This window comes from Sorex fumeus, unplaced genomic scaffold, assembly GCF_029834395.1.
Source record: "Sorex fumeus unplaced genomic scaffold, SorFum_2.1 ptg000073l, whole genome shotgun sequence".
In the NCBI taxonomy this organism is placed as follows: domain Eukaryota; kingdom Metazoa; phylum Chordata; class Mammalia; order Eulipotyphla; family Soricidae; genus Sorex; species Sorex fumeus.
Genome location: NW_026606130.1, coordinates 4,031,225 through 4,054,227, shown reverse-complemented (window position 1 = coordinate 4,054,227; position 23,003 = coordinate 4,031,225). Strand labels below are relative to the sequence as shown.

Sequence of the window (23,003 nt, the reverse complement as noted above, 5' to 3'; positions counted from 1 at the left end):
TTGGAGACTTTGTTGTTACTGTGTCTGGCATATCAAATACTCTCGGTAGCTTGCCGGGCTCTCCGAGAGGGGCGGAGGAATCGAACTCGGGTCGGCTCCTTTTAATCTAATGTTGAATTCATTTCACTAAGATTTTGTTAAGAATATTTCCATCTGTTTTTGTTAGGGATGCTGGTCTGTCTGAAGTTCTCATTCTTCGTGATCTCTAATTGGGGAGTCAGGTTAATGTTGGCATTACAGAAAAGGGAAGAATTCCTATCACCACTTTTGGGGAAGAGCTTGAAAAAGGTAATAGGTCATGTTTAAAGGTTTGCATTGAAGTCTTAAGCATGGGCTTTTCCAGTGCAGGCTCTTGTAATGGCCTATTTATATTTTTCTGTTTCTTCCTTTTTGGATTTTGGAATGTTGTATAATGTGAGATATTCAATGGCTTAGTGGTATTCCAGAGCTGTTTTTCCCCCTTCTTCTTTTTGGATTTTTGGACCACACCCAGCAATGCTCTGGGCTTACTCCTGACTCTGAGCTCAGGGCTCACTCCTGGTGAATCTCAAGGTGTCAGGGATCAAGCCACATTTATTGTGTGCAAGGTAAGTGTTTTACTTGCTGTACTATCTCTCCAGCCCACCAGAGTTTTTTTTTTAATTTTGTCATCTGTTAATGTGTAGTGTTCCATGTTATGACTTAGTTAATATAGGGGTACAAAAACTCTTAAATTACTGTTTAACCTCCTTTTGGGATAAATGTTGAGTAGTGTATTGCTACTCACATGGTATTTTCATTTTTATATTTTTAAGAAATTTTCCATAGAGATTGCACCAATTTACATTCTCATCAACAATATACAAGCTGCTTTTTTGTATTTTCTTGACAACATGTTTTATTTCTAATATTTTATATAGCCTATTATTATGGGTGTGAGATACCTCATAATGGTTTTGAATTGCATTTGCTTAATAAGTGACATTGAAAATTTGCTCACATATCTGGGGCCACCTGTTTGTCTTTCTTGCAGAAGTGTCCCAGCAGGCACTAGGGCTACTCCAGAAATATTCAGTCTGCTGTTCAGGCCTCAGTGTTTAGAGTGCAGGCCAGGCTAAGTGGTGCTGCACTGAATCAGCAGTGCTGGGGGCCATCAGGACCTCATAAGCTGTGTCTGCAGACCGTCAGGCCACATCTGATGGTAATCAGGCAGCCATGTTGTTCTTTTGACTGAATTTAGGTGTGTCTCCAGCCATTTTAGTTCTCTCCCACGTCCCATTTGTCTAAGTTTTTATTGGGTTGCTTGTTTAATTCTTGAATTGTGTGAATTCTCCATATATTTTATAACACCTCCTTGTCAGAAGTGTGATGTGCAGTTACATTCTTCCAAATTTTTTTTTGCCTTTCTTTGATAGTTTTTCTACATGCAGATTCTTTACTTAAAATGCCACTTATTCATTTTTTTTGCCTTTGTTTCTCTTGGCACTGGAATATCCAAATACCTTTCTAATATTGAAGCAATAATGTGCATCATTTATACTTACTTTTGTGCATTTATTCATCCAATATGATAATCTAAGTCTTGAATCTATCTTCAGTAAGTTTTTGAGATTTTGTTAAATAGTGATCAAGTTTCATCTATTTTTTTGCACATGGCAAAACTTTTTCCAACCACCATGGTTTGGAGAAGCTTACGTTTCTTCAATGTATGGGAGGCTTTGTCATAGTTTAGATGGCCATGGATATGTGAATTTCTAGATTCTATCTTATATCCAATTGATCTGTATGCCTGTTTCTGTTCACACTAACTTTTTTTGAGTTAGTTGGCTTCCAACCATTGCTCAGGAAGCCTGGAGATCACTCCCAGAGATGCTGAGCTGGACTGTACATACCTGAAGTGTTTAGGATCAGCACTGTAGTGCTAATCAGGCCAGGAGGTCTAGGGTCACCAGGGCTACACCTAGTAAAGCTTGGTGTACATCATGGTTATAACCACATGGTGCTCAGGGGCTTGTAAAACACTGGGGATCCAACTCAGAGCATCTGTATGCAAGGAACATATTCCTATCCTTTGATCCATCACTGTGGCCCACAACAACATACTGTTTTAATTATAATGATTGATAATATAGTTAAATTCAGGAAGCATCATGCCTTCTTTTGAAGACTATTTAGTCTTTCATGATTCCGTATACATTTTAGATTTGTTCTATTTCCTTGAAAAATTCAGTTGAGGTTTTGATAGGAATTTCACTGAATCTTCAGATTGCTTTAGTTTAAAATGTTCATTTTAATAGTAGTATTCTTCTAATCCATGAGCATGTTATGTCTTTCCATATATTTGTCTCTTCTACTTATTTTAAAAATGTCCTGAAGTTTTCAGTGAACAGGTCTTTCACCTCCTTTGTTAGGTGATTACTCTCATATGTTTTATTTCCACTTATTTCTTTCTTTTTTTTTTTTTTTTTTTTTTTGCTTTTTGGGACACACCGGCGATGCTCAGGGGTTACTCCTGGCTCTGCACTTAGGAATTACTCCTGGCGGTGCTCAGGGGACCATATGGGATGCTGGGATTCGAAACCGGGTCAGCCACGTGCAAGGCAAACACCCCACCTATTGTGCTATAGCTCCAGCTTCCTCCACTCATTTCTTAATTGTAGTTTAGGTAACAGATTAAAAATCGTGCTTTCATTTGTAGTAATGACTTAAAAAGTTACTGTACACCATTATCAGCAATAACATGACCTCCACCCCTGTTCTTATGTCATATCTGTTTTGATCCCTTCTTCCCTCTCCATCCATATTCCCACTATTTGTTGATTTACAGTTATGAGTTATAGTGATGTTTTGGAAGATGTATGGGGTGGGGATAGTCCACACCTGGCTGTGTCCAGGGTTTACTCCTGGATCTGTGTTCAGGGATCACTTCTGGTGGTACTCAGGGTATCATATGAGGTACCAGGGATCATATTTGGGTGAGTCACATGTAATATATGCCTTACCTCTTGTACTATTTCTCTGGCCCCGAAATTGTGGTTTTGATGCATATTGTTACCTTACTTTATCACTACTAACTTGCCCTCAACTCTCCACCTACATGCTTATGTCCACCATACAGCCTCATCATTCCCCTTACCTCCTCTACCCCAGTTTGGTATTTTCAAGTCTTTAATCCAAGTCCCTCGATCCAATTATAATTCGATTTTCTTAATTTCCTTCCCTTCAATATAATTTTTGCATATAGAAATTCACATATTTATGTATATTGGTTATGAATTTTGCCATTTAACTGAATTCATTATTTGTACAGATTGAGGGGGGCATACTTGGTGGTATTCAGGGCTTATTACTGGCTCTGCACTCAGGGATCACTTTTAGCAGGTTCACAGATGATATTGGTGCTGAGGATTGACCCCTGGTCAGTCACACCAAGGCAAGTACCCTACCTGCTGTACTATCTCTCTGGTCTTTATTTCTAGCAGATCTTATGGATGATTTTCTTTGTATATTATCTCTTCCAGAAATATCACAACTTCTACTTATCTTTCAAATTTTTATTCCTTTAGTATATTTTCTTACCTAATTGTTTTGAATACGACTTGGACTATTTTGAAAGAATAGTGAAAGTGAGTTTCCATCATATAGAAGAAAATTTTTCAGATCTTCACCATTGTATATGATGTTACATTTGATTTTGTCACATATAGCTTTTGTTATGTTGAGGTAAAGGTAAAGGTAAAGGCCCTCCCGTTGATCGTCGATTTGCTCGAGCGGGCCCAGTAACGTCTCCATTGGAGACTTTGTTGTTACAGTGTCTGGCATATCGAATACTCTCGGTAGCTTGCCGGGCTCTCCGAGAGGGGCGGAGGAATCGAACTCGGGTCGGCCATGTTGGCCACTTGTAAGGCGAACGCCCTACCGCTGTGCTATCGCTATCTTCTATTTCAATTTTTTTTGTAGGAGTACTGCTATTTATTCAACCACTGTTTAACTGATTGAATTGTGCATGACTCCACCTTACCTTTTTTTCCCCACTTTTTATAATTTTATTTATTGAATCACCATGAGGGCAGTTACAAAGCTTTTGGGTCTAAGTCTCGGTCATACAATGAAACACCCATACCTTCACCAGTGCCCATTCTCCACCCCCAACAACCCCAGTATACCCCCTTCCCACACCCTCCCCCTGCCTGTGGGGCAGATTATTTCCATATTACTCTCTCTCTACTTTGATCACATTCACTATTTCGACACCAGACCCACCATTATTTGAGATTTTACCCAACACCCAGCTCTGCCTAAAAGGCAACAATAGACAATTTGTGTTCTATTGCTGGTTATGAATAATATATGATGTCGTGTGGCTGCAGTAGGGCCGTGTGATTTTGAAATTCCAAAATTTTAACACTTAAATCTGGAGGGATTTCTGCCAAAAGCCACTGGGTTTCGAGATTTGTTTCTGAGTCTCTGGGATCATGGCCGTTGAGCAGCTTGATGAGGAGCCAGAGAGGCCGTTCATGGGCGATGACTTGGGGTCTCGTTAGGGTGGGGAGGACAGGCCCGGCTCCCCCCCCCCCGACCCATCCCGTGAGGCCCAACAAGTTTTGTCACTGTGGCCCAAGCCTGACTGTCCAATGGCCTCTGGAGGATGACAGCCAACAAGTCGCCAAGAGGGAGCAGGCGGAGGAACAGCACCCATTCCCCCCTGGGATGGCCCGGCGACAGTAACCTACTGCGGGGTCCGGACACATTTCTGACAAAAGCCACTGGGTTTTGAGATTTGTTTCTGAGTCTCTGGGATCATGGCCGTTAAGCAGCTTGATCAAGAGCCAGAGAGGCCATTCGTGGGCGATGACTTGGGGTCTCATTGGGGTGGGGAGGACAAGCCCGGCTCCACCCCCATCCCGTGAGGCCCTGTGTGTCTCGTCACTGGGGGCCCAAATGTGACTATCCAGGGGCCTCAGTTGGATGGCAGCAGCTGGGCCGCCAGGGGGAACAGGCCAAGGCACGAAACCTATTCCCACCTGGGTTGGCCCAGCACCGGTAGCCTACTGCAGAGACAAGACGCATTTCTACCTAAAGCCACTGGGTTCTGAGATTCGTTTCTGAGTCTCTGGGATTATGTCCATTAAACAGTTCAATCAGGAACCAAAGAGGCCTTGTCTCCAATTATATAGCTGAGCCGGAGGTGGTTTGTGGGTGTGTTTTCCACATACCTAACTTTTGGCCGTTTACTTTCTTGGCAAACTTTGTCCCAAGTTTTTGGGGTCTGGCCAAAGGCACAGCAGCAATTTTGGGTTATCCGGAAGTCTGAAGGCACTATGAGGCTGCTGATGCACTCGCCTCACAGGTACAGACTGACCTCCTGGTGGCACCATACCCTCCTATTTCAATTTTTGAGAAGAATTTTTTTTGTCATAAATGGACATTGAGTCTTGTCAAATGCTTTTCTCATGACCTATTAATTTTATTTTTTATATTTTTCATGTTGATGTTATGTATTACATTAGTTTTACATATTTTGATTCATTCTTGAATCCCAGGATGAATCCTACTTGGTCAGGATAAAGATTCTCTTGATATGTTCTTGAATTTGATTATGAGAATTTTGTTGAAGATTTCTGCGTCAGAGTTCACCAGAAACACTAATCTGATCTTTAGTTTTTGGGGTTTGTACAGTATTTTTTTAAAAATCTGGCTTACAAATTGACTACATCAAATGTATTTAGGAGAATTCCTTGCTCTTTGGCTTTTCTGAAAGTTTTAGCAAAAGGCTACTAGTTCTTTGTCCATTTCATTCATGAAATTATATGGTCATGGGCTTTTATTCTTGGGAACCTTTTATTTCTATACTTCTGGTTAGTCTGTTCAAGGTTTCTAGTTCTTCATGGACATGTCTAGGTGATGTCCCCAATAGCACTATCTCTCCGAGAGAGCTGAATGATACCGGAGTGACTTGCAGTATTCCTGGAACAAGGATAGAAGATGGAGACTGTATTTTAAGGCATGCATTCCTTAAATGGTTAAAATCTATTTGGAGGCCTGGAGCAATAGTACAGTGGGTAGGGCTTTTGCCTTGTACACAGCTGACCCATGTTTAATCTCCAGCATCCCATATGGTCCCCCAAGCTCTGCCAGGAGTAATTCCTGTGTGCAGAACCAGAAGTAACCACTAAGTAAAGCTGAGTGAGGCCAAATACACAAAAAAAACCTTTTAGGTATTTTTTTTTTTTGGTGTCTGGGTCACACCCGGCAATGCACAGGGGTTACTCCTGGCTCATGCACTCAGGAATTACTCCTGGTGGTACTCAGGGGACCATATGGGATGCTGGGTATCAAACCCAGGTCAGTCGTGTGCAAGGCCTTACCCACTGTGCTATTGTTCCAGCCCCGTTTTAGGAATTTTTAATACAAATGGTGCAGAAAAATTTGACCTTGCTGCTAGGGGCTTTCTAGCTGTCTAAATACCTTAAAATTTTTTTTCACTCAATCATTAAACCCCATAATCTAATGGAAAGAAGTGGGGCTTTATAGATTACACCCAGAGTCAATAAAAGTCCCAGATACCTACTTGACATTCCTTGACATGATCCCAGTAGTGGGTAGATAGAAAATTCTCTGCCTTATCACAGCTGGAAAAGGGGAAATGTGGGCTTTTCATTGTCTTTGGTTATATGAATGTGGCTACAAGGTTTTCTATGGCGTTTAACTGGCATAGATTGGTCATTAAAAGTTGCCAGTCTTGCTTGGCTGTCCCTTTCCTAATCCTTTGTCTAAAAAGATTAAGTTTTTCTTAGGGATTTTATTATTCATGCACAGTGTTGCTAGGTTCTGACTTCTCCAGCATTAAATGCAAGATACATGAAGTAAAAAAAGGTAATACTGGTAATGTTGGGTAATTGTATAGCTATATATTCAAAGAAATGACTCAACACACTGAGCACATGAGATTCAAGCTATAATCACCAAACTTTATAATGTGATTATAAAGGTGTGAGAGAGCTGGTGGGAGGGACATGGGACACTGGTGGTGGGATTTGTGATAGAACATTATATGCCTAAAACTCAACTATCAATAACTTTGTAAATCATGGTTCTTTAAATTAAAAATATTTAAACACGAAAAACAGGTTGGAGTGATAGAACAGCAGGTAGAGTGTTTGCCTTGCACGTGGCTGACTCAGGGTCAATTCTCGGCATCCCGTATTGTTCCCTGAACCCTGACAGGAACGACTTCCGAGCACATAGCCAGGAGTAAGACCTGAACACTGCTAGGTGTGGCCCAACCCCACAAAAAATAAAGGACAAAAATCTTTGATCTTACAACTTTGTCATTCCAAAAATTCTAATGTTATCTGTAGGATAACAGTCTTTTGTCCTTCCTTAGGTAGCTTAGGTTTGTCTGGTCACACCCATCTAAGGACACTGAACTTGTATTGTAAGCAATGTCCTTTCTGTGTGGACACAGGAAGACAGTTAATATTATGCTTTGTAACTTGGGAGTTGATTGACTCTGAATAATATTTACTCCTGGGCATCTGATTTCTTGACTCAGTTGTCCTTAGTTCCTAGCACCCCAAAAGCAGGGTCCCGACGAGGGACTGAATGGACCCAGGGCAAGCAGTGAGCTACCCTGGCATCGAAATGGGCCAGGCCAAAGAGCCACGATACTCAACTATAAGTTGAGGGCATGATCATGGACAAATGCTGTCATGATCCAAAAGTAAGTAACGACGAGACTAGGACCCTGCTGGAGCTAGGAAGATTAATCTGGCCTGAGGACTGCGGAATGTATAGTGAGATGTTCTCAGGAACAACCAAACTAAATTTATATCTCTTACTGTGCTCATACAGAATGACAATGCTAGAAATATTAGAAGTATATTTATTACAACTATTTAAGTAGATTACTAACTGAGAGAAGAACACACCCTTGTTGGGATCCCACCCTTGAGCGGATCTCCTAGTAATCTGAAGTAATCTCTGTAGATGAGATTTTATCCTTGAGTTAATCTCCTGGAGGAGTGGTCTTACCTCTCTTTGTTGATTTGTCAGTATTCAACCCAACATTATGTCACCACCTTATGTGACTGCTATATAAACTAAGACGTAAGCTCGGAGAAGGGAGTCAGAAGTGAGAGAGCTTGGGCTCCAGAGATCCAGAGTCAGAGCCAGAAGGAGAGAGGTTCCAAAATTGGGGCCCAGGAGAGAAGGAGGCAGAGAAAGACAGGAGTGAAGAGGATTGGAATAAACTACTATTGCTATAGACCGGCCTGGCCCTCGTTTCTTTTTCCATCTGCCCTTGGCCAACAGCCGTTCCAATCCAGGCCACACTCAGCGGCTCAAGAGCACCGAACGCAGGCAGTGAGACAGTGCCATCCAGTGAGCCCGTGAACACACAACCTTCGGCGTGATAAGATTTTACAGTTATCCACAAGTGTTCTTTCTTCTGTCCACATTCCAACATCTTGTTATGTTATATTTGTTATATAGATAATGTCTTCATGTACTTAACAGGTTCAACAGAAATAAGCACATCTACTATTTCCTATATAGAATTAGAAGTCTCATTGTGGTTATGTCTTAAGAGATTCATTGTCTTATAAATACTATTGAAATATTAATCTGGTATTGTCTTCAAACTAATTCAGGGAAGGCAGTGTAAGAATATAGATGTGACAAGGTTCAGCATGTGCTTATAACTGTTTTGGCTAAGTGATGAGTCCAAATGTTAGTTATATTTTGTCTACTTTTGTCTAAGTGCAAACATTTTATTATAAAAAGGAAGAAAGAAATTCTACCACTCTCCTTTCCCTTCTAGCCAGTATCTGGACAAACTGGTAAGAATGTGTGGGGTGTGGGTGAGAATCTCCACACCAACCTCATCTGAAAATCATAATAAAAACCCCAAATACTAACTCCCTTTCCTGCACATTCAAGTTTTATTTGGAGCAATTTGGAATCATGCTCCACTGTCCAGAAAGTTGCATGATGTGAGAAATAGATTCAATACCTCATATACACAAATATAGAGAGTATGTATATGTATGATATCACTATATATAAAAAGTTCCATGATGTGAGAAACAGATTCAACACTATATATATGACATAATAATAATTATGGTATAATTTGGTTTGAATGTTGATATGACATTATCAATATTCAAACCAAATTTAGGAGAACTTCCTCCTGCTTGACTGGGGCAATGAAAATACAAATAAATGAGGAAGAATAAGTTCAGTGAGGCAAAGATCAGGATAAGTGAAAGGTACCTATATATAATATTTTTATCAGGGTGCTTGCATATAGCAAACACTGAAAAATGCTGGTTTCTTTCTCTATAAGCCTACATATTCTCACCTTTTTCAGTTAAGTATATTTTGTTTAAAGGGAATGCCCTGCCACAGGGGTGGGATGGGATTGGGGGTCTGGGGGGGTGAGAGGGATACTGGAAGCACTGCAGGTGGAGAATGGGCACTGGTAGAGGGATGGATACTCAATCATTGTATAACTGAAACCCAAGCATAAAAATTGTAAGTCTACAACTGTACCACATGGTGATTCATTAATAAAAATTAAAAAAATAAGTAATAAAATAAAATAAGCATTGCTCCTTGAAAAAAAGAGAGTTTTTTGTTTATCTGATGCTTTTACCAAATAGTGGAAGCTATTAGTGGAAAATCGTACGACTGATAATAATAGTTGTCAGTTACCGTATTAGAAACTGCAACTACATCATAATCTTTGCAATAACTATGAGAGAGCCCACTTCAAATTTTACAAGTGAAAACCATTTCAGTTTTTAAATTAAATAGGGGTAGATTGAAAATATTGCATGCAAATCCAGATCAGTGAGACTCCAAAACACTTATCTATATAAACAGTAAAGCAGTATGGCAATATTAATCACTTACTTCGTTGTATATAGCATGTAGAGGATATCAGCTTGCTCCTGCAGGCTGGAAGTCTCCTTCAGCTGTATAACCAGTGTTTTGAAGTCCACCTCCCCAGACTCGTCCCTAGGAAGGTGTTGTTCTACATGAATAGAGGGAACCTGTGGTTTGAGAAAGGATAAAAAGTTAAGTTTCCAAGGGCTCAACTTAAATAATGCTCTAGCATGCTAATCTTTATCTTTCTAAATTTGACCATAAAGTTCCCTATATTTTGAAAAAAACAAAATGCAATATTCAACACTTATGTATAGCAATATGTTTTTTAAGTCTTCCTGGAAACAACCTGCACATTTAAAAAGTGAACTTGAGGGTCAAAGAGACAGTAAAGCAGATAAGGAGCTTGCCTTGTACGCAGCTCACTTGGGTTCAATCTCCAACACCACACATGAGCAGCAAGCATTACCAAGAATGATCCCTAACAACAGAGCCAGGAGCAAGCCCTAATCACCACTGGGGTTGATCCCAAAATCAAAAAAGGTGATCCAGAAAGAATATATATCCTTACCAGAGTGGCATTTTTTTAACAAAAATCAAAACAACTAGTTTTATTATTTTCCATAAGCATGACAGTGTTGCAGAAAAAGGTAACTGAAATACTGCATCCAGGAACAAGTTTACCTGGTTCTCTGGTGAGGAATCAGGAGTATCAAGCAAGTTGAATGAAGGCCATGAATATTGAAATATCTTTGTAGGAACATACTTGTTAACATCTGCAAGAGACATTAATGGGAAAGATTACATAATAATAATTCACAACTGAGTTCAGCGATACACTAGATTTTATAGAATAAAAATTTTATTCTTAGAAAATACTGAATGGAAAAAATGAATAGATTATTAAAAGAATATCCAATTAATAAACATATTTGAATGGAATATTATAACAATAATAGCAGAAAAACAAGTTATAACAATAATAGCAGAAAAACAAGTAAGATATTGAATTCTACTGATATAGGAAATACCACAATAGTTACCCCAGGTTCCCTCCCAACAACATCTCAGACTCCTTAAAAGATGCATTTTTAAGCTAAATTATTGTAGTTTGACTCCCATGCTTTCATATTTTCTTGTGGACAGCGTTTCATTGTGTCTATATGCCACAACTTTTACTCCACAGTGTCTAAATAATTTTATATGTACCATATTAATTTATATTTTAAAATACCACACTAGTACTATGACAGTTTAATAAAAAGAACCCAACGATGTTTATACTTTACAAACTTTCCCAAGCAAATATCTGGCAGGTGAATCCAATAGCTAGTAGTTTGATTCACTTGCAAATAGATAGATGTATGATAACAAAGAAATTTTAAAGTACAGTTGGATGTGGTTCTGGTCTCAGGATATTTAATTTTATATGTTACAATAAGAATAAGCTTTCATAGGTCATAAGATACAAAACCATCTTTTTTTGCTGAAATCTACATGATTTTTTCCTTAAACTTTTTTACTTACATTTCATACTTAACAGTGACCTCAAAGGAGACATTTGTCATTTCCATCATTTTATATATATAAAAAGAAATTAGAAATCTTAAATAACTGTTCAAAACACAAATGGCGGAGCTGGTAATTGAGCTCAAGTTTCCTGATCCACAATTTATAAATGTAACTAACAAAAGGTTATCTCTTTGCATAAACCCTTTGTCAAAGGAAAATACTCAGTATATTAAGCATTCAACTATTCTAAATGTCAAATATATCCTCAATGGTCATGTTTGATATCTTTAGTTAATAATGTGTTAATAAAGTATTATACTGCAAGAATATTTATTCAGTCATTCTTATCATCTATAAAATGTTGATATTTAGGTTCTCTAGGTGTGCCCAGGAAGCCTTTCCCTCCTTTCACATGCAGTTAACATAGAGGATTGAGCACTTTTAAGAACCATGATCACTCCTGAAAATAATAGAAGAGAGTGGTTATTGTGAGAGGAATGGAAATTTTGTTGAAGAGTAAGAGTAAGCTATATATTTGACAAAGCTGTACATTGTTGGAGCAACTGACTGCAAAAGTCACATGATCTAACGAACCAAATGGAACTTAGTTAAGGGAAAGTATTCCATGCCAGTGCATTGCTGCATGGCCATTTTTATTTATTTATTTGGTTCTTTAGGCCACCCCTGATGATGCTCTGAGATTACTCTTGTCTCTGCCCTCAGTAATTACTCCTGCTGGTGCTCAGAGGACCATATGAAATGCCAGGCAACGAGAGGTATGCCTGTTAGGTCACATGCAAGGCAAGTGCCCTACTTATGAACTATCTCTCCAGCCCCAATATGACAATTTTAATAGTTCTCAAATACGTTCTCTTTAAAAATAAAATTATTTACAAAGGAAAAACAAACTTCCCACCATTTTAATACTTAGGTGTTCAATTAAATATGCTTTATGTCTTGTTTTGCTCTCAATAGCACAGCGGTAGGGCGTTCGCCTTACAAGCGGCCAACATGGCCGACCCAAGTTCGATTCCTCCGCCCCTCTTGGAGAGCCCGGCAAGCTACCGAGAGTATTCGATATGCCAGACACAGTAACAACAAAGTCTCCAATGGAGACGTTACTGGGCCCGCTCGAGCAAATCGACGATCAACGGGAGGGCCTTTACCTTTACCTATATTACTGCTTAGATATGACTATATAGCATCATACACAGTAAAGTTATACCCAAATTCATAAACTTCACAAAAAATTGGGTGTCTAGTGTGTTCTAAGTACTGACCAAGATGCTATAATAGGGGCTGGAGAGACAGCAGAGAGATTAAGGCACATACCTCACATGTAGCTCACCCTGTTTCCATCACCAGCATTACATGGTTCTCTGAATACCACCAGGAGCAGCCCTGGAGGCCCCCTGAATACCTGGTCGGTACTCCCAGCACCAGAGGGGCTAAGAAGCACCATGTCCTTGGGCCTCAAATGACCCAATTAGACAAGAATCACCAGAAGGGGTTCCAGGGCCCCTGAGCACTGCTTGTTAGGCCTCCCCCACAAAAAAAAATGATGTTAGTAATACAGCAAATTAAACAAAGTTCCTGATTACTCTTGTCCTGTAATGAACATCTCATCCCCAGGAAGGGCTTCATGCCATCCATTGACTGACTAGTGAGTCACAGCAGTACTCACTCTGTACATGCAGCTTCTGGCTCTCAGTTACCAAGGACATTAAATCACACGTTGGTTGTTCAGCAATTCGGAACCGATCTAGCTTTTCCTTCCGTAAAGCAGGGGCTTGTTTAGGATAGGGAGTAGTGTGTGCTAAAATGTGATCTATATAACGAGCAACTTCATCACTACAGCGAGCTGTAAATTTAGTGGGGAGAGAGGAAAGAGAAAAAATGAGCACTTAAATTATTTCATTATCTACCCCAGAAAACACAATGACTATCTCCTGTGTCAACAACACAGTGCCAGAAGGAGGTTGTGTGAGCTCATGGAGAGAAAAAAATTGTCCATGATCATTGTATCATTCAGAGACATTTCAATTCAGAAACCATGACAATTAACTAGGACCCACCTATTCTTTACATTGTTGAAGTAAATTTGGACTAATGAAAGTTGCGTGAACTTACTCTAGGATAGGTAGAACATATTTCTCTGCATGTTGAGAACAAACAAAACCTATGCACACTGGCCAGAGATCTAGCTCAGTGGTTGCAGAGCTCTTGACTTGCATGTATGAAACCCTGAGTATGATCCCTGGCACCACAGAAAACAACAGCATCCAAAACCCCTTATTATTTCAAATGTTGCGCATTTATCTGTGATGGCCTTCAAATCTCACCAAAATAAGGATAAATGTGGGAAAGGGTGGGAATTGGCAAAAAAATAATCTTGCACCAAGTATTGAGACTGGCTAAAAACAGATTTTTCAACGTCAGGTCCAATTGTTGAGAAAAAAATTATTTCTTCCTACTTCTAATGTTAGTTGTTTTATTCACTTCATTTATTAAACAAATATTTATTGACTACTAGATATATACCAAGTACTAGGCAAATTGCTAGAGTTTCAATGATGATGAAAACATATATTATCCCTCATCTTTCAGGGAGTCCCCGTCCTTCTATAACATTGTCTTTGATTCCAAATAATAGAAATAAAATTTACATGTATCATATATACTTAATATTTTAGACTGTACATGAAAATTCACGTTTATATCTGGAAGAGCTTAGTGTTTGGATCGATACTGAGGTCTGATCAGTCACAATTCATCATAATGGATTTTTATTATCTTTGATGATCTCTTCAAATGTCTTTCCAAGCTCTGATCTGACTTGGTAAACAAAAACCATCTATTTTAAGACCACTATTGAGTAAATCCCGAAGTGGGAAAGTGATTCACAATAAAAAATTTAATAATATATATCATTAAAAATGTTTTAGAAGTACTCCAAAAAATAAATCCTAAAGATGAATAATTACAACTACACCTGGAATGGTGGGCTGGAGCAATAGCACAGTGGTCAGGGCATCTGCTTTGCATGTGGTAGACTGGGTCCGATTCCTCTGACCCTCTTGGAGAGCCCAGCAAGCTACTTAGAGTATCTCGCCCGCACGGCAAAGCCTGACAAGCTACCCATGACATATTCAATATGCCAAAAAACAGTAACAACAAATCTCACAATTTATTGTGAGAACAAATTGTGAGATGTTACTGGTGCCTGCTCAAGCAAATCAATGAATAACGGGAGGACAGTGACAGTGACACCTGAAATGGCACAATATTCACAATTACGTATATACCTAATATATGATTATTGTTGCTTATTTTTAAAAACTTAAACGTAATCTAAAACAGGTATCAAGATTTACTATATATAAAGGAGTGATCTTTAATTAAAATTATCATTCCAACAAAGAAATTCAAACTATTTTAGAGCTCATGAAAACAGAGGGTAAGGAGAGAGAGCACAGTGGGCAAGATGCTGGCTTTGCAGACGGCTGACCCAGATTCAATCCTAGTAGCCCTATAGTCCCTTCGAGCCCTCCAGAAGTGACCCCTGAGTGCAGAACCAGGAGTAAGCCCTGAGTACTGCCAGTGTGCCCCCTCACAAAATAAAATAAATAAAAACAAATACAAAGTAAATTCAGTGGTACTTAATGTGAGTATATACCATGCACAAGCAATAATTCAGGGCTTCTGACTGCTAATATGTTAATCTACTATATAAGATATATTTAGCTACCTTACTTTTCAGTATATTTTGGGGGCATTTGGGGAGGGCACATCCAGCAATATTCAGGGGTTACTCCTGGCTTTGCACTCAGCAATCACTCCTGGCAGTGCTCAGAGGGCCATATGAGATGCCAGGGGTAGAACCCGGGTCAGTGGCCTGCAAGGCAAGTGCCTTACCCACTGTGCTATCGCTCCATCCCCTTCAATATATTTTCCCTTTTTTCCAACATACCTTTATTAAAAGAGATTTTGTTCCTTAACATATAGGCTCAGACACTAAGGAAAAAAATGAATTCATGAAAATTCGCTTATAAATGCAAGGATATGGAGAGTATCATGCTGAGTAAAATGAGTCAGAAGGAGAGGGACAGATATAGAATGACTGCACTCATTTTGTGGAACATAAAAAAAACATAGTATGAGACTAATGCCCAAGGACAGTAGAATCAAGGGCCAGGAGGACTGGTCCACAGTTGTAAGCTTGCGACAAATGGTGATGATGGGGAGGGCCATTAGGATAGAGAAGGGACCACCACTATGACAATGATAGTTATAAATGATCACTCTGAGTATGATGAAAGTAAGTAAAGGAACAAACATGATAACCTTTCAATACCTGTATTGCAAATTGTAATGCCAAAAAGAAAGGAGAGATATGGGGAGAAGCTAAGGGAAGGGAAGGGAAGGGAAGGGAAGGGAAGGGAAGGGAAGGGAAGGGAAGGGAAGGGAAGGGAAGGGAAGGGAAGAGACTGTCAAAGTAACAGGCTGGTTATGGGGGGGTTGAACACTGTATGACTGAAACCCAATCATGAACAACTTTCTAACTGTATCTCAGTGATTCAATGAACAAAATTTTTTTAAAAATAGGCTCAAAATCCAGATAACAAAAGTAGGCACATCAAGTTTTAGATGGCTAGAAAAAATAATGTTCTTTTATTTGCCTTTTGGGATTCTCACAATGTAATGTTTGTCCTGCATAGGCCATAATTTTAATGCTGTATGTTTTTTAACGATCATTTTTAATATACACCCCACAGTACTGGCTTAATATATTATCAAGAGCCAATTAGATTTGTTGGAGTTTACCTGTCTAGTTTGCAATAAAAAACAGCAGGCATACTGGATAGTCTTTTAAAACTTACATCAGTCACCACAGATATTCTTATGTGTTCCTACAATATTATATAAAATATAAACTGTCATATTTTATGCTATTTAATGTCAAAAGCATTATATGTATTTTTTCTTATTACACACTTGGTTAAATATCTCTCACTCACCATTGCCTCCTCTGATTTTAAAATCATCACCCATTTTATATCCAAGACAGAAATTTTCCTCAACCTGAGTAAGAAACAGTTTAATTCCACAGAAACACAATAGAATATTAGATCAGAAACCAAAGGGAAATGGACAAATAAAAAATAAAGCTAAACCCAAAGTAGAAATTTTAGCGTATTAAGCAGGGTGATATTGTTAGCAGCATCAAGTATTATTAAAGAAGATATTCAACAGAACTTAGTTTTATTCTTCAGGAAGGCTTCTGTAAAGTTGTCTTACCATTACTGGTTGGATCACAGCTGTTCATCCAGTCATCAGATTCTAGTTCATTGTAGTCGTATTCATCATCTCCACTGTAAAGCTTACTTTCAGGCCCAGGGTCCATAAAACTCAAATGTGCACAGCAAGATGTTGTTAAAAACTCTGACAGCTTACCTATTTGAATCCTGACAATTAGAAGGTAAGTAGAAAGCAAAAACATCAGAGAAAATTCATTTTAAAACAACATAATTTAATGAAAAAGGATACTGGGATGTTTGTTGGGTAAATATTAATGTCTATAGACAAATAAATTTTGAAATAATGAAACTATATGGTACATCCATAAATTATGGCATATGTTCGTTTATAATTATGAATTTACAACCCATCAGTAGGTCTGTTTGTTTTATTTTCCACTTCCAGGAAAAGAAATGTTGCTATGTTGCTATCCATGACAAACAAAAGGTTAACAAATTTGCACCAGCAATCAAAGACACAGTGAAGATAAATCATCATGAAACCAACATATCACTAGTAAATACTGAAGAGAAGACCATTTAAAAATAAAGTATGCTACTGTGAAAATTTTATAAATTATACATTCTAAACCATGTCTGTTACTTATAAAGCCAGTTGCAAAACTCAAAGGCAAAGTCAGTAGCACTAACTTTCTTGTGAGGGGTTGGGGGAGGTCGTTTCCTGAGTCCACAATAAGCATGCTCAGGGTTTACATCTGACTTTTTGCTCAAGGATTACTTATCTATGGTGCCAGGGATTGAATTGGCATTAGCCACATGCAACATAAGTGCCTTAACCTTGGTATATCTATTTAAGGAAATCAGTCTAAAGAACTTTCAATGACCAAATTTTACATAATTTTAACACTGAAAAAGATTAAAGGAATTGAGCATGACATACTTATAAATCTGTGCTCACACTAGAATTACGAAACAAATGATGGTAAGAGAATGGTCTCTATATTCCAGAAGGATTCAAACTAATAAATGTACAAAAGTGATAAAGCATCATTTTCATCCCTGTTAGTAATAATTTCACACTGGTGGCTAAGATCATTTTGACAAGAATGTTAGGGAATGGAAATTGAGAAACTGGGCAGAGAGCACTTTAATTAAATGATTAAGTTAGCCCTCATTGATATGTGACAAAACAGCGTCATGTACCTCCTGATATAATGCACTGCAAAGAGCACAGTATCACAGATACTATTCCTGTAATATAACAGATCAACATAACATATAGACAGAATCTAGTCATAAGCCAATACATAGACAAATCCAAATTGAGAACCACTCTGCAAAAAAAACAGACCTAATTTCTTCAAAATTATAATGAAAAAAGTCAAGAAATATCAACAAAATGCAGATGAGGAGTTATTCTATATTTAAAGACAACAATGAACCATAACAACTAATGACAATGTACTATCTGTGATTAGGTATAAATGTTGGATAGACATCTGTAGAAAAACTTCATTGGGACAACTGGAAGTTTTGAATATGGACACTCTACTGGATGATAATAGTCAATATTAAATTTCTCAAGTGTGGTAATTATATCATAGTTATGTATAAGAAAATTTTTGTTCAACATTAAACTCCGTGTGAGAATGTGCATAAAAATATGTGAGAAAGTGAGGAGGCAGTAAAGAAGATAAGGGGTAAAGAGAGAAAGAAAGGAAGAGAATGAGAGAGAGAGAAGAAAAGTGCTTGTCAGCACTCTTTACAATAGCCAGAATCTGGAAAAAACCTGAGTGCCCGAGAACAGATGACTGGTTAAAGAAACTTTGGTACATTTACACAATGGAGTACTATGTAGCTGTTAGAAAAGATGAAGTCATGAAATTTACATACAAGTGGTACTACATGGAAAGTATCATGTTAAGCGAAATGAGTCAGAAAGAGAGGGGTAGACGTGGAAAGATTGCATTCATCTGGGGAATATAAAGTAACAAAATAAGGAGATGAACACCCAAGAATGGCCGAGATTAGTACCAGGAAATTTTGCTTCATGGCTTGGAGGCCAGCCACACATCCTAGGGGAAAAGGGAGCTCAGACAGAAAAGGGAGCACCAAATAAAGGGTGTTGGGAGGATCCTCCCAGGATGGGAGAAGCATGCTGAAAGTAGACTACAGACCAAACATGATTGCCACTCATTGCCTCTCTTGCAAACCACAACATCCAAAAGGAGAGAGAGAACAAAAGGGAATGCCCTGCCACAGAGGCAGGGTGGGATGGGGGGGATGGGGAGTGGGAGGGATGCTGGGACCCATGGTGGTGGAGGGTGGGCACTGGTGGAGGGATGGGTACTTGATCATTGTATAACTGAAACCCAAGCACAAAAATTTGTAAGTCTACAACTGTATCTCACGGTATTTCGCTAATAAAAAATTAAAAAAAAAAAAGAACAGTGCTTGTCATAGTGGCAGGTGGTGGGACGAAATGGGGGGACAGGATGAAGAAACTGGGACCATTCATGGTGAGAAAAATACACTGGTAATGGGACAGGTGTTAGGAACATTGTGCGACGAAAATCCAATTATGAACAATTTTGTAAATGTATGTGTCACTATGGTTCAATTAAAAAGAAAATAAATTCAGAAAATGAATGTATGGTGAGAGAAAATTTAAACAACTGGTGAATCTTAAGGAAAGATGACATGACATTCAATGATACTGACACATGTCTGTAAGCTCAATATTTTTCAAAATAAAATCTTGGGAAATTAGAAGAGAAAATAAGTCATAAGCAATAATCCAATTACCCTTTAAAAACAACGTGTTTTCTGGTCCACTGAATTTATGAAGTTTAGGCAAAGAAAATGGTGGGAGAAAATTTAACTGTCTTCTATAACATTAAATTCTTTGAAACAATATATTAAACATGAGATCCTCTTTGCAAGTTGTGGTTTTGTTGTTAAAAGAACAGAGAAAAACACTGAAAGTCTACCATTGTTCCTAATTTCCAATTTCATGTCATTTCTCTCAAGAGTATGTAGTGATCACTTACCTTGCCCCACCAAAGTAGCCATCTTTCATTTTTCGGAGTGCTGCCAGGATACTTGAATTCAAGTTGATTCCATCATCATCTTAAAACAAAGATAATTTTAAAACAATCTTTGTGGTTTTAATCTTGACACCAGGGGACTCTTTCAATTATTTAAAATCAACACTAGCAATGATAGTACATTGATCACCTGCATTTCAATAATTTATCTCAAGATCATCAGCACTGCAGAATGGAATTTCTAGCCTGAACTAGGCACTAAGAAGACAGAAAAAGACTTCTTGGCATCTACTCTAAGGGCCCCCAAACAGAATTTTAAATATACATTTGCATTTATAAAAATAACTCCTATAACAACAACAACGAAAATAATATATTCATTGTAGCACTGTGCACAATTGCCAAGATCTGGAAATAACCTACACATCCAAGAACAGACAAACAGCATAAATCAATTGTGGTTTAAGGGCCAAAGAGACAGTACAGCAGGTAAGGCACTCGCCTTCCCTGCAGCTAACCTGCAGCTGACCCATGTTTGATCCCCAGCATCCCAGATGGTCTTCTAAGTCCTGCCAGGAGTAAACCCTGAGCACAAAGCCAGGAATATGCCCTGTGCACGGATGTAGTCCAAAAAACAAAAAAGAAAAAATGAAAGAAATTGTGGTATACATAGATAATGGTACACTACTCACCTATAAGAAGAGATAAAATTATGCAATCTGCTGCTACATGGATGTAACATGAAAGTATTATGCTGAATGAAGTCAGTCAGAAGGAGAGGGACAAATACATAATGATCTCTCTCATATGTGGGATATGAAAAAACATAATATAAGGGAATAACAAGTGGCCAAAAGCAACAGAATCTTAGAGTTGGTCTACAAAACACAGTTTATCAAGTTTATCAAGGGGTATGTGGGATGCGGATGGGAGGGGAACTTAGAACATTGGGAAATGGATACTTTGAGGGTGATTGTGGTGTTCCACTGCTTTATGCATAGAATTATATCATTAACAGCACTGTAAATCACTGTGCATCAATAAAGATTGGGATGGAAGTATTTTAAAAAAGAACCTAAATTTGAAAAAAGGATGCAAAAGTCTGGCAATTTATATAGGGCTGGAGCGATAGCACAGCGGGTAGGGCGTTCGCCTTACAAGCGGCCAACATGGCCGACCCGAGTTCGATTCCTCCGCCCCTCTCGGAGAGCCCGGCAAGCTACCGAGAGTATTGGATATGCCAAATACAGTAACAACAAAGTCTCCAATGGAGACGTTACTGGGCCCGCTCGAGCAAATCGACGATCAACGGGAGGACCTTTACCTTATGATAATATACATAGTAAAACCACATATGACCCCATGAAAAACTAGGAAAAATAATTAATGACTTGGGTAAAGTGGTAGGATATAACAAAATTAATACAAAACTATTGCATTTCTCATTCTAAACAAGTTGGAGAAGATGAAAATAAAGAAAATAATTCGATTTAGAATTTAATTTAAAAAAGATAAACATGTGGGAGTAAAATAGAGGAATTAAAAGACCTACATATAAAAAACTATAAGACATCGGTATTTTTGTGGGGGGTGCTCACATGTGTCACATCTAGCTGTGCTTAGGGCTTACTTCTGGCTTTGTTCCCAGAGATAACTTCTGGAAGAGCTCACGGGGCAATATTCAGTGCCCAGGATAAAATCAGAGTTGGCCACACAGAAGGCAAGTGCCAAAACACCTGTACTATCTCTTTGGACCAAGACATTATTAAAAGAAATTGAATAAAATATATGGAAAAATATCCCATGCTCATGGATTAGATGAAATATTAAGATGGTCACCTTACCTAAAGCAATCTACAGATTACACACACACACACTATATATATATATATATATATCCCAAGGGTATATTTCAAGGAAATAGAAGAAACAAATCTAAAACGTTTATAAATAAGGGATCAGAGAGATAGTACAGGAATTGAAGTGATAGTCTTTCATGCAGTCAATCCCAGTTCATTCTCCAGCACTACATATGGTCCCCCGAGCACTGCCAGGAGTGATGCACGAGCTCAAGAGTCAGGGATAAGTCATGAGCACTGCTGGATGTGGCCCAAACACAAAATCAAATATGTATGTAATCACAAAAGATTGTGAAAAGGTAAGTAATTCTTGGAGATAAGAAAAAAAATCTGGTAATGATACTCCAAGATTTCATCCTACTTATAAAGCAACAATAATGAAAATAGTGTGTGTTGGAACATAAAAAACATGAAACACCCAGGAGAGAGAGTAAGGCTTTAAAACACATATCTTGCATGTAGCAGACCCAATTTCAATCCTTGGAAACACATGGTCCCCAAGCATCATCGGTTGCAGCTCTGAAGGTCTCTAAGCATGGTGGTATGGGTAATCTGCTTCACTTTAGGGTTCTGAGCAGCATTGTATTCTTGCGTCTTTGCATTGAACTGTTGAACTGGTTCCAGATGGGGGCCACTAGGCCTCCTGAGTACCACATAGAAGACCCCCTTCAAAAAAAACAGGCACCCCAGGCCACTTGAATGGAATAAAGAGCTCATAAATAAATTCACACATGCATTGATATTTAATCTATGACAAAACACCATAAACCATATCATGCTGAAAGGAAATGCACTTCAAAAATGGTGCTGGGAAAACTGGAGTGCCACATGAAAAGAAAGAAAGAAAGAAAGAAAGAAAGAAAGAGAGAAAGAAAGAAAGAAGGAAAGAAAGAAAGAAACAAACAAACAAGAGAAATCTGATCACTAATATCATACAAAAGTTAATTCAAAATGGATTCAATATTTAGGCATTGGACCTGAATAACACAGAAAATACACATAAAAGACAATATAATTCAGTATCTGAATATCAGATATGTATTTGGTCACTCAACTCCAATGGCAAAGAGAACAAAACCAGAATTAAAATTGGGGCTACATTAAATTAGAGTTTTGACATTGCAAAAGAGACTACCACAAAAGAAAAAAGCAACCTAGAAACTGGAAGAAATGGCACTTCTGGCAAGAAACTAATATCCAAAATATATAAAGAACTTATACAGCTACACATGAAAAAGCAAGCAACCCAATTTAAAAAATATGGGCAGACGGCATAACAGACTCTTCTGCAAAGAAGGCATACGGATGTGAAAAATGCTCATTACTTATTATTAGGGAAATTAATCAAAACCAATGGTGAGATATAACCTTAAATCAAAACCTTAAATGCCCTATATCATAAAGATTGGAAACTAACAATGTTGATGAGGATGTGGAGAGGGAGGAACTCTGGTATA

At 38.3% G+C, this 23,003-nt stretch overlaps 1 protein-coding gene across 1 annotated transcript in view; it reads right to left on the bottom strand.

The window, feature by feature from the left end:
* Positions 1 to 23,003, bottom strand: part of PHKA1 (phosphorylase kinase regulatory subunit alpha 1) — a 204,120-nt gene that overhangs the window by 40,720 nt on the left and 140,397 nt on the right. The window contains exons 17-21 of the mRNA XM_056130113.1: positions 19,691 to 19,769; positions 16,681 to 16,847; positions 13,067 to 13,243; positions 10,555 to 10,646; positions 9,898 to 10,037 (exon numbers count right to left, since the gene is read on the bottom strand). Of these exons, the coding sequence (XP_055986088.1) occupies positions 9,898 to 10,037; positions 10,555 to 10,646; positions 13,067 to 13,243; positions 16,681 to 16,847; positions 19,691 to 19,769 (655 nt within the window). The remainder of the gene's footprint in view (positions 1 to 9,897; positions 10,038 to 10,554; positions 10,647 to 13,066; positions 13,244 to 16,680; positions 16,848 to 19,690; positions 19,770 to 23,003) is intronic.